The sequence below is a fragment of the Trachinotus anak genome, unplaced genomic scaffold (genome assembly GCF_046630095.1).
Source record: "Trachinotus anak isolate AG129_WGS33_773 ecotype Australia unplaced genomic scaffold, CSIRO_AGI_Tana_v1 ptg000026l, whole genome shotgun sequence".
Lineage (NCBI taxonomy): Eukaryota > Metazoa > Chordata > Actinopteri > Carangiformes > Carangidae > Trachinotus > Trachinotus anak.
In genome coordinates, this window is record NW_027273877.1 from 1,168,148 (window position 1) to 1,180,787 (window position 12,640).

The 12,640-nt window shown below is 44.0% G+C and overlaps 1 protein-coding gene and 1 long non-coding RNA gene across 2 annotated transcripts in view; one reads left to right on the forward strand and one right to left on the reverse strand.

Annotated features, from left to right (window-relative positions):
* Window positions 1–12,601, forward strand: part of LOC139609478 (kinesin heavy chain-like) — a 37,980-nt gene extending 25,379 nt beyond the window's left edge. The window contains exons 22-26 of the mRNA XM_071464128.1: window positions 10,869–10,940; window positions 11,031–11,135; window positions 11,234–11,450; window positions 11,542–11,627; window positions 11,720–12,601. Of these exons, the coding sequence (XP_071320229.1) occupies window positions 10,869–10,940; window positions 11,031–11,135; window positions 11,234–11,450; window positions 11,542–11,621 (474 nt within the window). The 3' untranslated portion in view covers window positions 11,622–11,627; window positions 11,720–12,601. The remainder of the gene's footprint in view (window positions 1–10,868; window positions 10,941–11,030; window positions 11,136–11,233; window positions 11,451–11,541; window positions 11,628–11,719) is intronic.
* Window positions 9,512–10,576, reverse strand: LOC139609481 (uncharacterized). Its single transcript, XR_011685231.1, has 3 exons — window positions 10,254–10,576; window positions 9,735–9,774; window positions 9,512–9,611 (listed from the first exon to the last, which is right to left on the reverse strand). It is a non-coding gene; the product is annotated as an uncharacterized lncRNA (long non-coding RNA).
* Window positions 12,602–12,640: the final 39 nt, after the last annotated feature.

Genomic DNA, 12,640 nt, shown 5'->3' on the forward strand with positions numbered 1-12,640 from the left:
CAGATGGGATTTGAACCCTTGCCCTCCAATTAGCCTGTGAGGCACTTAACCCCTTGAGCCACCAGGATTGGAGTTTTTGCAAAAAAATTTGGCCATTTGATTGAACCAACATCCTCAAGCTCTCAGGCAGCGTTAACACAGGTGCTGCACCAGTCCAGTGCCTGGAGGGGACCAGAGATGTTCTACAGACCTACAGAAAAGACGCCGTTCCTGTGTTTAGGCTCCGATGTAAGATACAAAATATTTGAAATAATTGGTTGTTGCTTAAAGTCAAAGATACCAAAATCTTCTGTCAGAAACAGTTTAGAAGCAGGGAGAGCTCTAAGTTGCTGATGTTCTCTTGGTACCAGCTTGTATCTACAACAGTTAGACTCACACACTCACTCACTCACTTTTGTATCTTACATGGGAGCCTAAACACTGGAACGGCGTCTTCTCCGTCGGTCTGTAGAACGTCTCCGGTCCCCTCCAGGCACTGGACTGGTGCAGCACCTGTGTTCAATTCAATTCAATTCAATTTTATTTGTATAGCGCCAAATCATAATATACATTATCTCAAGGCACTTTACAGGGTCAGGTCAAGACCTTACTTTGTTAAAGAGAAAAACCGAACAGTTCCCTCAAAGAGCAAGCACTCGCTGACAGGGCGGAGGAAAAAGTCCCTTTTAACAGGAAGAAACCTCCAACAGAACCGGGCTCAGGGTGGGGGGGTCTGCCTTGAGCGGTTGGGTTAAGGAGAAGATAAAAAGAGGGGGTGGGGGGAGGAGAGAGGAGAGAAGAGAGAGAGAGAAAGACCAGGAACAGCTGTTTAGGTAATGGTGTTATCAATAATAATGACAGGTAAAAGTGGTTAATAGTAAAGATGAGTAGTGGTGGATCTGGATCCTGCTGCTCCAGAGGCAGAGATACCTGCAGAATGAGGACAGAGAGAGAGAGAGAGAGAGAGAGAGAGAGAGAGAGAGGAGAAGCACAAACTACGGGAGAGAAAAAAAAATACAAAGTTAATGGCATGAAGTCATCGAGAGAGAGAGAGAGAGAGAGCGCCCAGTGAATCATGGGAATCCCCCAGCAGTCTAGCTCTATAGCAGCATAACTAAGGGATGGGTCAGGACATACCCGAGCCAGCCCTCACTATAAGCTTTACTAACTAACATGACTTTTGTGATGACAGAGGAGTCATTATTAACATGAACAAACTGGAGTCTATCTGACAGATATGACTTAAACCAGCTTAGTGCGGTTCCTTTGATGCCGACCATATGCTGTAGTCTCTGTGATAGAATCTTATGATCGATGGTGTCAAATGCAGCACTAAGATCTAGCAGGACAAGTATAGAGACAAGTCCATTGTCTGAGGCTATGAGGAGATCATTGGTAACCTTAACCAGAGCTGTTTCTGTGCTATGATGGACTCTGAAACCTGAGTGAAAATCTTCAAACAAACCATTTCTGTGCAAATAATCACATAACTGGTTTGCAACAACCTTCTCAAGGATTTTGGAAATAAAGGGGAGGTTGGATATAGGTCTATAATTGGCTAAAAGATCAGGATCAAGAGTAGGCTTTTTAAGTAGAGGTTTAATTACTGCAACTTTAAGAGCCTGTGGTGCATAACCTGTTGATAAAGATAAGTTAATCAGACTTGATAAAGAGGTGTCGATTAAAGGAAAAACTTGTTTGAACAGCCTTGTTGGAACAGGGTCTAGAAGACAAGTCGATGGTTTAGATGACGAAACGATTGAAGCGAGCTCAGAGAGATGTACAGGAGTAAAAGAGTCAAACTATAAGGCAGTTACAGTGGACTCTGAGGCTGCTGAACTGGACAGTACATCTGAGCCAGCTGTGGGGAGGAGATGGTGAATTTTTTCTCTAACATAGACAGTTTTATTTGTAAAGAAGCTCATAAAGTCATTAGAACTGAGGGCTAAAGGAATAGATGGATCAACAGAGCTGTGGCTGTCTGTCAGCCTGGCTACAGTGCTGAACAGAAACCTGGGATTGTTCTTGTTTTCTTCTATCGATGAACAATAGGATGTTCTGGCTTTTTTTTATACGCCAATAGGCTGTCTTTCCAAGCCTTTCGAGATTCTTCCAGGTTAGTAGAACGCCACCTTCTTTGTAGTTTCCTTGAATTTTGCTTTAAAGCTCGTGTTTCTGAGTTGTACCACGGAGCTAGCCTTCTCTGACTCACTACCTTCTTCATCAGAGGGGCCACAGTATCTAGAGTTGCACGCAGTGAGGCTACAGTACTGTCAATAAGCTCATCAACCTGTGTGGATATGAAGTTAAGAGAGCTGTTCCCTACTGCATTGATACATGGCAGTGGGCTAAGTACTGATGAGATCCTTTCTTTAAATTTGCTAACGGTATTGTCAGACAGACACCTGCTGTAATGGATTTTTTCCCCAGATGCTGTGTAGTCCATGACTGAAAACTCAAATGTTAACAGAAAATGGTCAGATAACACCGCCTGAGAGCTTGAGGCTGTTGGTTCAATCAAATGGCCAAATTTTTTTGCAAAAACTCCAGCCCTGGTGGCTCAAGGGGTTAAGTCCCTCACAAGGTAATTGGAAGGCAAGGGTTCAAATCCCATCTGACTCAATCCTTTTTTTGAAGGCCAGAACCCAGAGGGTAGTCTACAGATTGCTCAAAGAAGTAGTTTTCATAGAACTGATGTGATAGCTCACAGGGATAGATCTCTACTTCTGTTGTTTGAGGTTGTAGGATCAAATCCCACAGAGGGCTTTTGCAAGTTTTAAACTTCATGGGACAGCACTCAAAGGAAAGAGTCAAAAGTTCTAACAAAGTCTTGACAGCTATGGCTTGCTTGATAGCTCAGAGGGTCAGACCTCTACCCTGTTGTTGGAGGTCCTTGGTTCAAATCCCACAGGCGGATGTAACTTTTAAACTTCATGGGACAGCGCTCAAAGGAAAGAGTCAAAAGTTCTAACAAAGTCTGAGTAACTATGACTAGCTTGATAGCTCAGAGGGTCAGACCTCTACCCTGTTGTTGGAGGTCCTGGGTTCAAATCCCACAGGCGGATGTAACTTTTAAACTTCATGGGACAGCGCTCAAAGGAAAGAGTCAAAAGTTCTAACAAAGTCTGAGTAACTATGACTAGCTTGATAGCTCAGAGGGATAGAGTTCTACCTTGTTGTTGGAGAGCCTGGGTTCAAATCCCACACAAAGATGTAACTCTTACACGTCACACTTTTAAAGTCCCCCCCACACCCAGAGAGTAGCTTCAAAAACAAACCGAAAACTTCTACATTCACCGAGGAACTTGTGGTATAATGGTTAAGTTCCTCCTCACAATGTGGTCGCATGGGCGACAACCCCGTAGTCCCCGGTTCGATGCCAGCTCGTGTCCAAACGACAAAAACCCAAGTCCGCAGTGGGGAATGGGTGAGGGGGCGGTGTCCCCACCTCCCCAACCACGTAGTCTCCGGTTCGATGCCAGCTCGTGTCCAAACGACAAAAACCCAAGTCCGCAGTGGGGAATGGGTGAGGGGGCGGTGTCCCCACCTCCCCAACCCCTTAGTCCCCGGTTCGATGCCAGCTCGTGTCCAAATGACAAAAACTCAAGTCCGCAGTGGGGAATGGGTGAGGGGGCGGTGTCCCCACCTCCCCAGCCCCGTAGTCACCGGTTCGATGCCAGCTCGTGTCCAAATGACAAAAACCCGATGGGGCAGTGGGGAGTGGGAGAGGGGGCCCTTCCCCGTAGTCCCCGGTTCGAGGCCAGCTCTTGTCCAAATGACAAAAACCCAATTCAAGTGGAGGGGCTGCATAACTTTGTTTGATATGTTTTATTAAAACAACTGGAAGGTTAATATTGTTTTGTGTAATATAACCCTCAGCTTTCATCTCTCCAAACCTCAGGGAGGGGACACGGCCCCCTCACCCACTCCCTACTGCCCGATTGGGTTTTTGTCATTTGGACACGAGCTGGCATCGAACCGGGGACTACGGGGTTGGGGGGACACGGCCCTCTCACCCACTACGCAACTGCGTTTTTGTCATTTGGACACGAGCTGGCATCGAACCGGGGACTACGGGGTTGGGGGGGGAGGGGGGGGGACACGGCCCCCTCACCCACTCCCTACTGCGCAACTGCATTTTTGTCATTTGGACACGAGCTGGCATCGAACCGGGGACTACGGGGTTGGGGGGGGAGGGGGGGAGGGGGGGGACACGGCCCCCTCACCCACTCCCTACTACGCAACTGCGTTTTTGTCATTTGGACACGAGCTGGCATCGAACCGGGGACTACGGGGTTGTCGCCCATGCGACCACATTGTGGGGAGGAACTTAACCATTATACCACGAGTTCCTCCCTGAATGGAAAAGTTTTCGGTTTGTATTTGAAGCTACTCTCTGGGTGTAGGGGACTTTAAAAGTGTGAAGTTTAAGAGTTACATCTTTGTGTGGGATTTGAACCCAGGCTCGCCAACAACAGGGTAGAACTCTATCCCTCTGAGCTATCAAGCCAGTCATAGTTACTCAGACTTTGTTAGAACTTTTGACTGTTTCCTTTGAGCGCTGTCCCATAAAGTTTAAAAGTCACATCCGTCTGTGGGATTTGAACCCAAGACCTCCAACAACAGGGTAGAGGTTTGACCCACTGAGCTATCAAGCAAGGCATATTTGCCAAGACTTTGTTAAAACTTTTGACTCTTTCCTTTGAGCGCTGTCCCATGAAGTTTAAAAACTGCATCCCTCTGTGGGATTCGATCCAAAAACCTACAACAACAGGGTGGAGAGCTATCCCTCTGAGCTATCAAGCTAGTCATAGTTACTCAGCCTTTGTTAGAACTTTTGACTCTTTCCTTTGAGCGCTGTCCCATGAAGTTTAAAAGTTGCATCTACCTGTGGGATTTGATGCCATAACCTCAAACAACAGGGAAGAACTCTATCGCTTTGAGCTATCAAGCTAGCCGCAAGTTCCAATACTTTGTTAGACATTTTGACTGTTTCCTTTGAGTGCTGTTCCATGAAGTTTAAAAGTTACATTTATCTCTGTGGGATTTGAACCCAGGACCTCTAACAACAGGGTAGAGCTCTATCCCTCTGAGATATCAAGCTAGTCATAGTTACTCAGACTTTGTTAGACCTTTTGACTATTTCCTTTGAGCGCTGTCCCATGAAGTTTAAAAGTTGCATTTCTGTGTGAGATTTGATCCCATAACCTCAGATAACAAGAGGGAGATCTATCTCTCTGAGCTATCAAGCTAGGCACAATTGCCGATACTTTGTTAGACATTTTGACTCTTTCCTTTGCTGTTCCATGAAGTTTAAAAGTTGCATTTCTCCCTGGGGGATTTGAACCTCCAACCTTAAAATCTAGAGAAGAGTATTCTAGCTCCTTGAGCTACCAAGTTACATATGAGAAAAAATGATCTTTGACATTTTCTGTCATCTAGGTATTGGAGCAAACCAGCCAACAGGTTACTTCCAATGTTCTAAAATAGCCCCCAAACACTCTGAGCTCTGGAACTAGTTCAAATGAAGAAATAAAAAGTCTTTTTTTAAAAGGTTTCCAGTTTTTGACATCAAAAAATGATGTGGTTGGATTAACCAAGACTTGAACCAACAACCCCTCACTTTCCAGTGGAACACACTACAACTCTGAGCCACTGGGGTTAACACAATGATCCATTCTTTGTTAAATATATCAAGTCTGTCCTTGGGTGTTGGATGCCAAAAGTAAAAAGAATAAGGAAGATTTGAACTTACAACCTTTGAGTAGCCCACTAACACCATAAACCACTGGTGTTGGTACACCGTGAAAGTGTCATTGTAAGGTTCTGAGTCTTTTTCTCTACTTGCTCTACTTAAAATGTAACTGAGAATGGAACCCACAACCTGAAAACTCAGCACTAACCCTGTGAGCCACCATGTCACTCCTTTCGACACTGCTTCTTCGAGTCAGATGGGATTTGAACCCTTGCCCTCCAATTAGCCTGTGAGGCACTTAACCCCTTGAGCCACCAGGATTGGAGTTTTTGCAAAAAAATTTGGCCATTTGATTGAACCAACATCCTCAAGCTCTCAGGCAGCGTTAACACAGGTGCTGCACCAGTCCAGTGCCTGGAGGGGACCAGAGATGTTCTACAGACCTACAGAAAAGACGCCGTTCCTGTGTTTAGGCTCCGATGTAAGATACAAAATATTTGAAATAATTGGTTGTTGCTTAAAGTCAAAGATACCAAAATCTTCTGTCAGAAACAGTTTAGAAGCAGGGAGAGCTCTAAGTTGCTGATGTTCTCTTGGTACCAGCTTGTATCTACAACAGTTAGACTCACACACTCACTCACTCACTTTTGTATCTTACATGGGAGCCTAAACACTGGAACGGCGTCTTCTCCGTCGGTCTGTAGAACGTCTCCGGTCCCCTCCAGGCACTGGACTGGTGCAGCACCTGTGTTCAATTCAATTCAATTCAATTTTATTTGTATAGCGCCAAATCATAATATACATTATCTCAAGGCACTTTACAGGGTCAGGTCAAGACCTTACTTTGTTAAAGAGAAAAACCGAACAGTTCCCTCAAAGAGCAAGCACTCGCTGACAGGGCGGAGGAAAAAGTCCCTTTTAACAGGAAGAAACCTCCAACAGAACCGGGCTCAGGGTGGGGGGGTCTGCCTTGAGCGGTTGGGTTAAGGAGAAGATAAAAAGAGGGGGTGGGGGGAGGAGAGAGGAGAGAAGAGAGAGAGAGAAAGACCAGGAACAGCTGTTTAGGTAATGGTGTTATCAATAATAATGACAGGTAAAAGTGGTTAATAGTAAAGATGAGTAGTGGTGGATCTGGATCCTGCTGCTCCAGAGGCAGAGATACCTGCAGAATGAGGACAGAGAGAGAGAGAGAGAGAGAGAGAGAGAGAGAGAGGAGAAGCACAAACTACGGGAGAGAAAAAAAAATACAAAGTTAATGGCATGAAGTCATCGAGAGAGAGAGAGAGAGAGAGCGCCCAGTGAATCATGGGAATCCCCCAGCAGTCTAGCTCTATAGCAGCATAACTAAGGGATGGGTCAGGACATACCCGAGCCAGCCCTCACTATAAGCTTTACTAACTAACATGACTTTTGTGATGACAGAGGAGTCATTATTAACATGAACAAACTGGAGTCTATCTGACAGATATGACTTAAACCAGCTTAGTGCGGTTCCTTTGATGCCGACCATATGCTGTAGTCTCTGTGATAGAATCTTATGATCGATGGTGTCAAATGCAGCACTAAGATCTAGCAGGACAAGTATAGAGACAAGTCCATTGTCTGAGGCTATGAGGAGATCATTGGTAACCTTAACCAGAGCTGTTTCTGTGCTATGATGGACTCTGAAACCTGAGTGAAAATCTTCAAACAAACCATTTCTGTGCAAATAATCACATAACTGGTTTGCAACAACCTTCTCAAGGATTTTGGAAATAAAGGGGAGGTTGGATATAGGTCTATAATTGGCTAAAAGATCAGGATCAAGAGTAGGCTTTTTAAGTAGAGGTTTAATTACTGCAACTTTAAGAGCCTGTGGTGCATAACCTGTTGATAAAGATAAGTTAATCAGACTTGATAAAGAGGTGTCGATTAAAGGAAAAACTTGTTTGAACAGCCTTGTTGGAACAGGGTCTAGAAGACAAGTCGATGGTTTAGATGACGAAACGATTGAAGCGAGCTCAGAGAGATGTACAGGAGTAAAAGAGTCAAACTATAAGGCAGTTACAGTGGACTCTGAGGCTGCTGAACTGGACAGTACATCTGAGCCAGCTGTGGGGAGGAGATGGTGAATTTTTTCTCTAACATAGACAGTTTTATTTGTAAAGAAGCTCATAAAGTCATTAGAACTGAGGGCTAAAGGAATAGATGGATCAACAGAGCTGTGGCTGTCTGTCAGCCTGGCTACAGTGCTGAACAGAAACCTGGGATTGTTCTTGTTTTCTTCTATCGATGAACAATAGGATGTTCTGGCTTTTTTTTATACGCCAATAGGCTGTCTTTCCAAGCCTTTCGAGATTCTTCCAGGTTAGTAGAACGCCACCTTCTTTGTAGTTTCCTTGAATTTTGCTTTAAAGCTCGTGTTTCTGAGTTGTACCACGGAGCTAGCCTTCTCTGACTCACTACCTTCTTCATCAGAGGGGCCACAGTATCTAGAGTTGCACGCAGTGAGGCTACAGTACTGTCAATAAGCTCATCAACCTGTGTGGATATGAAGTTAAGAGAGCTGTTCCCTACTGCATTGATACATGGCAGTGGGCTAAGTACTGATGAGATCCTTTCTTTAAATTTGCTAACGGTATTGTCAGACAGACACCTGCTGTAATGGATTTTTTCCCCAGATGCTGTGTAGTCCATGACTGAAAACTCAAATGTTAACAGAAAATGGTCAGATAACACCGCCTGAGAGCTTGAGGCTGTTGGTTCAATCAAATGGCCAAATTTTTTTGCAAAAACTCCAGCCCTGGTGGCTCAAGGGGTTAAGTCCCTCACAAGGTAATTGGAAGGCAAGGGTTCAAATCCCATCTGACTCAATCCTTTTTTTGAAGGCCAGAACCCAGAGGGTAGTCTACAGATTGCTCAAAGAAGTAGTTTTCATAGAACTGATGTGATAGCTCACAGGGATAGATCTCTACTTCTGTTGTTTGAGGTTGTAGGATCAAATCCCACAGAGGGCTTTTGCAAGTTTTAAACTTCATGGGACAGCACTCAAAGGAAAGAGTCAAAAGTTCTAACAAAGTCTGAGTAACTATGACTAGCTTGATAGCTCAGAGGGTCAGACCTCTACCCTGTTGTTGGAGGTCCTGGGTTCAAATCCCACAGGCGGATGTAACTTTTAAACTTCATGGGACAGCGCTCAAAGGAAAGAGTCAAAAGTTCTAACAAAGTCTGAGTAACTATGACTAGCTTGATAGCTCAGAGGGATAGAGTTCTACCTTGTTGTTGGAGAGCCTGGGTTCAAATCCCACACAAAGATGTAACTCTTACACGTCACACTTTTAAAGTCCCCCCACACCCAGAGAGTAGCTTCAAAAACAAACCGAAAACTTTTACATTCACGGAGGAACTTGTGGTATAATGGTTAAGTTCCTCTTCACAATGTGGTCGCATGGGCGACAACCCCGTAGTCCCCGGTTCGATGCCAGCTCGTGTCCAAACGACAAAAACCCAAGTCCGCAGTGGGGAATGGGTGAGGGGGCGGTGTCCCCACCTCCCCAACCCCGTAGTCTCCGGTTCGATGCCAGCTTGTGTCCAAACGACAAAAACCCAGTTCCGCAGTAGGGAATGGGTGAGGGGGCCATGTCCCCCTCCCCAAGGTTGGGAGAGGCAAAAGCAGGGGATTACGTGACACAACGCATTTGTTATATTTTATTAAAACATACATGAATCAAAGCATGCCCCCCAGCGGGGAGGCATGCTGGTAAGATACAAAATATTTCAAAAGTTGACTTGTTGCTTTAAGGCCTGAGATAGGCGGCTTTAAGCAACAAGTCAACATTTGAAATATTTTGTATCTTACGTTCGAGCTGGAGTGCAGGAAGGCTGTCTTCTCCGTCCGTCCGTCCGTGGCTCTGTGGAGCGTCTCTGGTCCCCTCCAGGCACTGGACCGGTGCAGCATCTGAGTTAACGCACAAGAAAGCTGAGAGTCAAAAATTGAACAATAAGAAAGTTTTGTACAATTAATAGCTGAAACTCAAATGTCAACGTAAAAAATTGCATATTGTTGTGGATTTGGACTGACCTGAAGGCTCCTTGTCAATGTTCAATTGTTCTGCAGCCATCTACAAAGCAAAAGACAAAATAAGTGTTAATCAATTTGATTTGGTGTTTTTTTTTATGATTTTTGCAAAAAAAGTGGAATTTGTGTTTTACTGTTATGTAGTTTGAATAAAATAAAATATAAAATGAGGCAAGACGAGCACAAAGAGATGTAAAATAAGTGCATAGAGACGCAAAATGAGCATTAACAGAGGCAGAGTGACTACAAAGATGTAAAACAAGCACAAAGAGTGTCAGAATGACACAACAAAGACGCACAAAAGCACAAAAAACAGAAGCAAAACAACAAGAAAGAAGCACAAAAGGACAACAAACAGAAGCACAATGACGACAAAGAAGCACAAAGGACAAGAAAGAAGCACAAAAGGACAACAAACAGAAGCAAAATGACTACAAAGAGATGCAAAACAACCACAAACAGAAGCACAGTGAAGATTTGATGCATAGAGATAGTTTTAAGGTCTAAAAGATGAAAACTCACCCGTCATAGCTGAAAGCTGACCCCCCCGGTTTTGTGTTCACCTTGTGTTGATTGATATCAGCGTGGACTGCGATTTTTTGGGCTCCATGGATGATATTTTCCAAAGTAAATAGTTCCTTCAGAAAATGTGTTTGTCTGAGAAGGCAAACACAGACAGCAAGAGAGGGAGGAGGGGTGATGAGTGCACAATCAGCACACCTGAGGAGTTGTTGTTCTTCTGTGTGTTTGTTGGCGGCTGAGTGTATGTTAAAAGGTGGATATCGCCACCCAGTGTGTGAGAGTGTGTAGTGTCATGGCTTTAGATCAAGTGAATCCTGAAGAAAAAGAATAAAAATAGCAAAAATATATTATTCCTAATACTGATAATGATGATGGTTACACCCTATTCCCTAATGCTGCCTGTATTATAAAAGCTAGCAATCCCCTTGTAATTTCCCTGAAATTGTGTCTTGTGCTGGATGATGATTTTAGACTCCATGCCTGCCGTGCCTCAAGTACTGTTTCTAAGAGAGAGAGAGAGAGAGAGAGAGAGAGAGAGAGAGAAATTTTGACGAAAGACTTGGCTCAGGGACCCAAATCGACTCGTAATTTTTCTTGGTTGCTTTTGCGGTTTAGGCAAAAGAGTTGCAGACTTTGCACAGCCTCCGCAAACTCTTCATTCAGGACCTCACCACACGGGTCAAGAAGGTACAGTGCAACATTATTATATAACATTATTATTCTAACTCTATCATTAAATATATATCATTATATGTCATTATATTTATTCTTTGCTAGAGTGCAGAACTGGACTGTGAGGAAGGACTTGGTAATGTTGCCCAGAAACAAAAGATCTCATTCTTGGAGAATAACTTGGAGCAGCTGACCAAGGTCCACAAGCAGGTAAACTGCCACTGCACCACTCCTAAGTATAATTCTAAACTAAGTACAATAATTTATGTTCAAGTATTAATATTAAGTACTTCCTTCACTGCCCTTAGCTGGTTCGAGACAACGCAGACCTTCGATGTGAGCTGCCTAAGCTGGAGAAGCGTCTGCGCGCCACGGCCGAGCGAGTGAAAGCCCTGGAGAACGCCCTGAAGGAGGCCAAGGAGAACGCCATGAGGGACCGCAAGCGCTACCAGCAAGAGGTGGACCGCATCAAAGAGGCTGTCCGGGCCAAGAAGATGGCCAAGAGGGGCTACTCTGCTCAGATTGGTGAGATTTATTTAGTTTCTTTCTTTCAACGAGTGTAGAGGGAGGTGAAACTACAGAGAATTTGAATAGCCATTTGTTTTTTGTGTCGCAGCAAAGCCAATCCGTCCAGGACATCATCCACTGTCACCCCCCATCAGCATCTGCATCAGAGCTGGAGCCACCGCCAACTAAAACCACGTGAGCTCTTTTGATGCCCTTTCAAATTTCTGAAAAACCTTTTACATCTTGGTAATTTAGCCAATCATGATTTTGGTATTTTCTTTCTGCAGACAGCCCATAAACAAAAACTCAAAGCATGCCTACCACCCCCCTCCTGCTGGAGCACCAGTGGGAGACCATCACAACAGACTGTCATCAAGAAACATAAGGCCTCATTTATAACTTGTTGTGTTAATGTCCTAAATTTCTCTCTGAAGGATTAAAACACACAATTTAATCTTCAACCAGCAAAATACTCACTTTGGGGAACGCTCTTCACTTGCAGCATAAACAGGGATTGCTAATGGGATTGGCTCATAAAATGTTTTCAAGTCCCCGCAGGAACACTGACCAGCCAATCAGCTGTTCCTTGGACTAAGAACAGGACAGGGCTGCTCAGGATGTTGTAATGTTCTGCACTCTGCAAAGACTTAGAAAAAGATGGAATAATGAAACGGACACCAAAAAAAAAAACAGACAAATTTAACGATCAGCTTATTGATTGGGTGAAAACTCACTCTGCCACACCTCGTGCCTTTAGAAACCACCGGAATAAAAGACCTGTTAGCAAAAGGTAAATTAAAATTAACATAAATGGGCTGCAAGAATATCGTCCAACTAAACATTCTAATGACATTTCATCATAATTTCAAAGCATGTTTTTGAACATACATGTAGCAGCTGAAAGCAGTGATAGCTCTCAACTGTGTTTAATTGTTCAATTGTGGTTGTTTTGAGTGAGCAGCTGAATAAATGAATGTAACTGCATGGACTAGAGCTTGTGTTAAAGCATGCTCAGGGAGGACAAACTGAGGCAATTACCTCATCACGATGTACATTTGGAGTTAAGCAAAATGTTTGCTTTTTTAGTTCCCTTCACTTCTTTTGGCTGTGGCATAAAACCTACGACAGATGCAATTAAAGCTAATAAAGATATATCTATTTAACTTTCATTTCTGTCCTTTTTTTCTGTCAGAAAGATGAAAGGCACG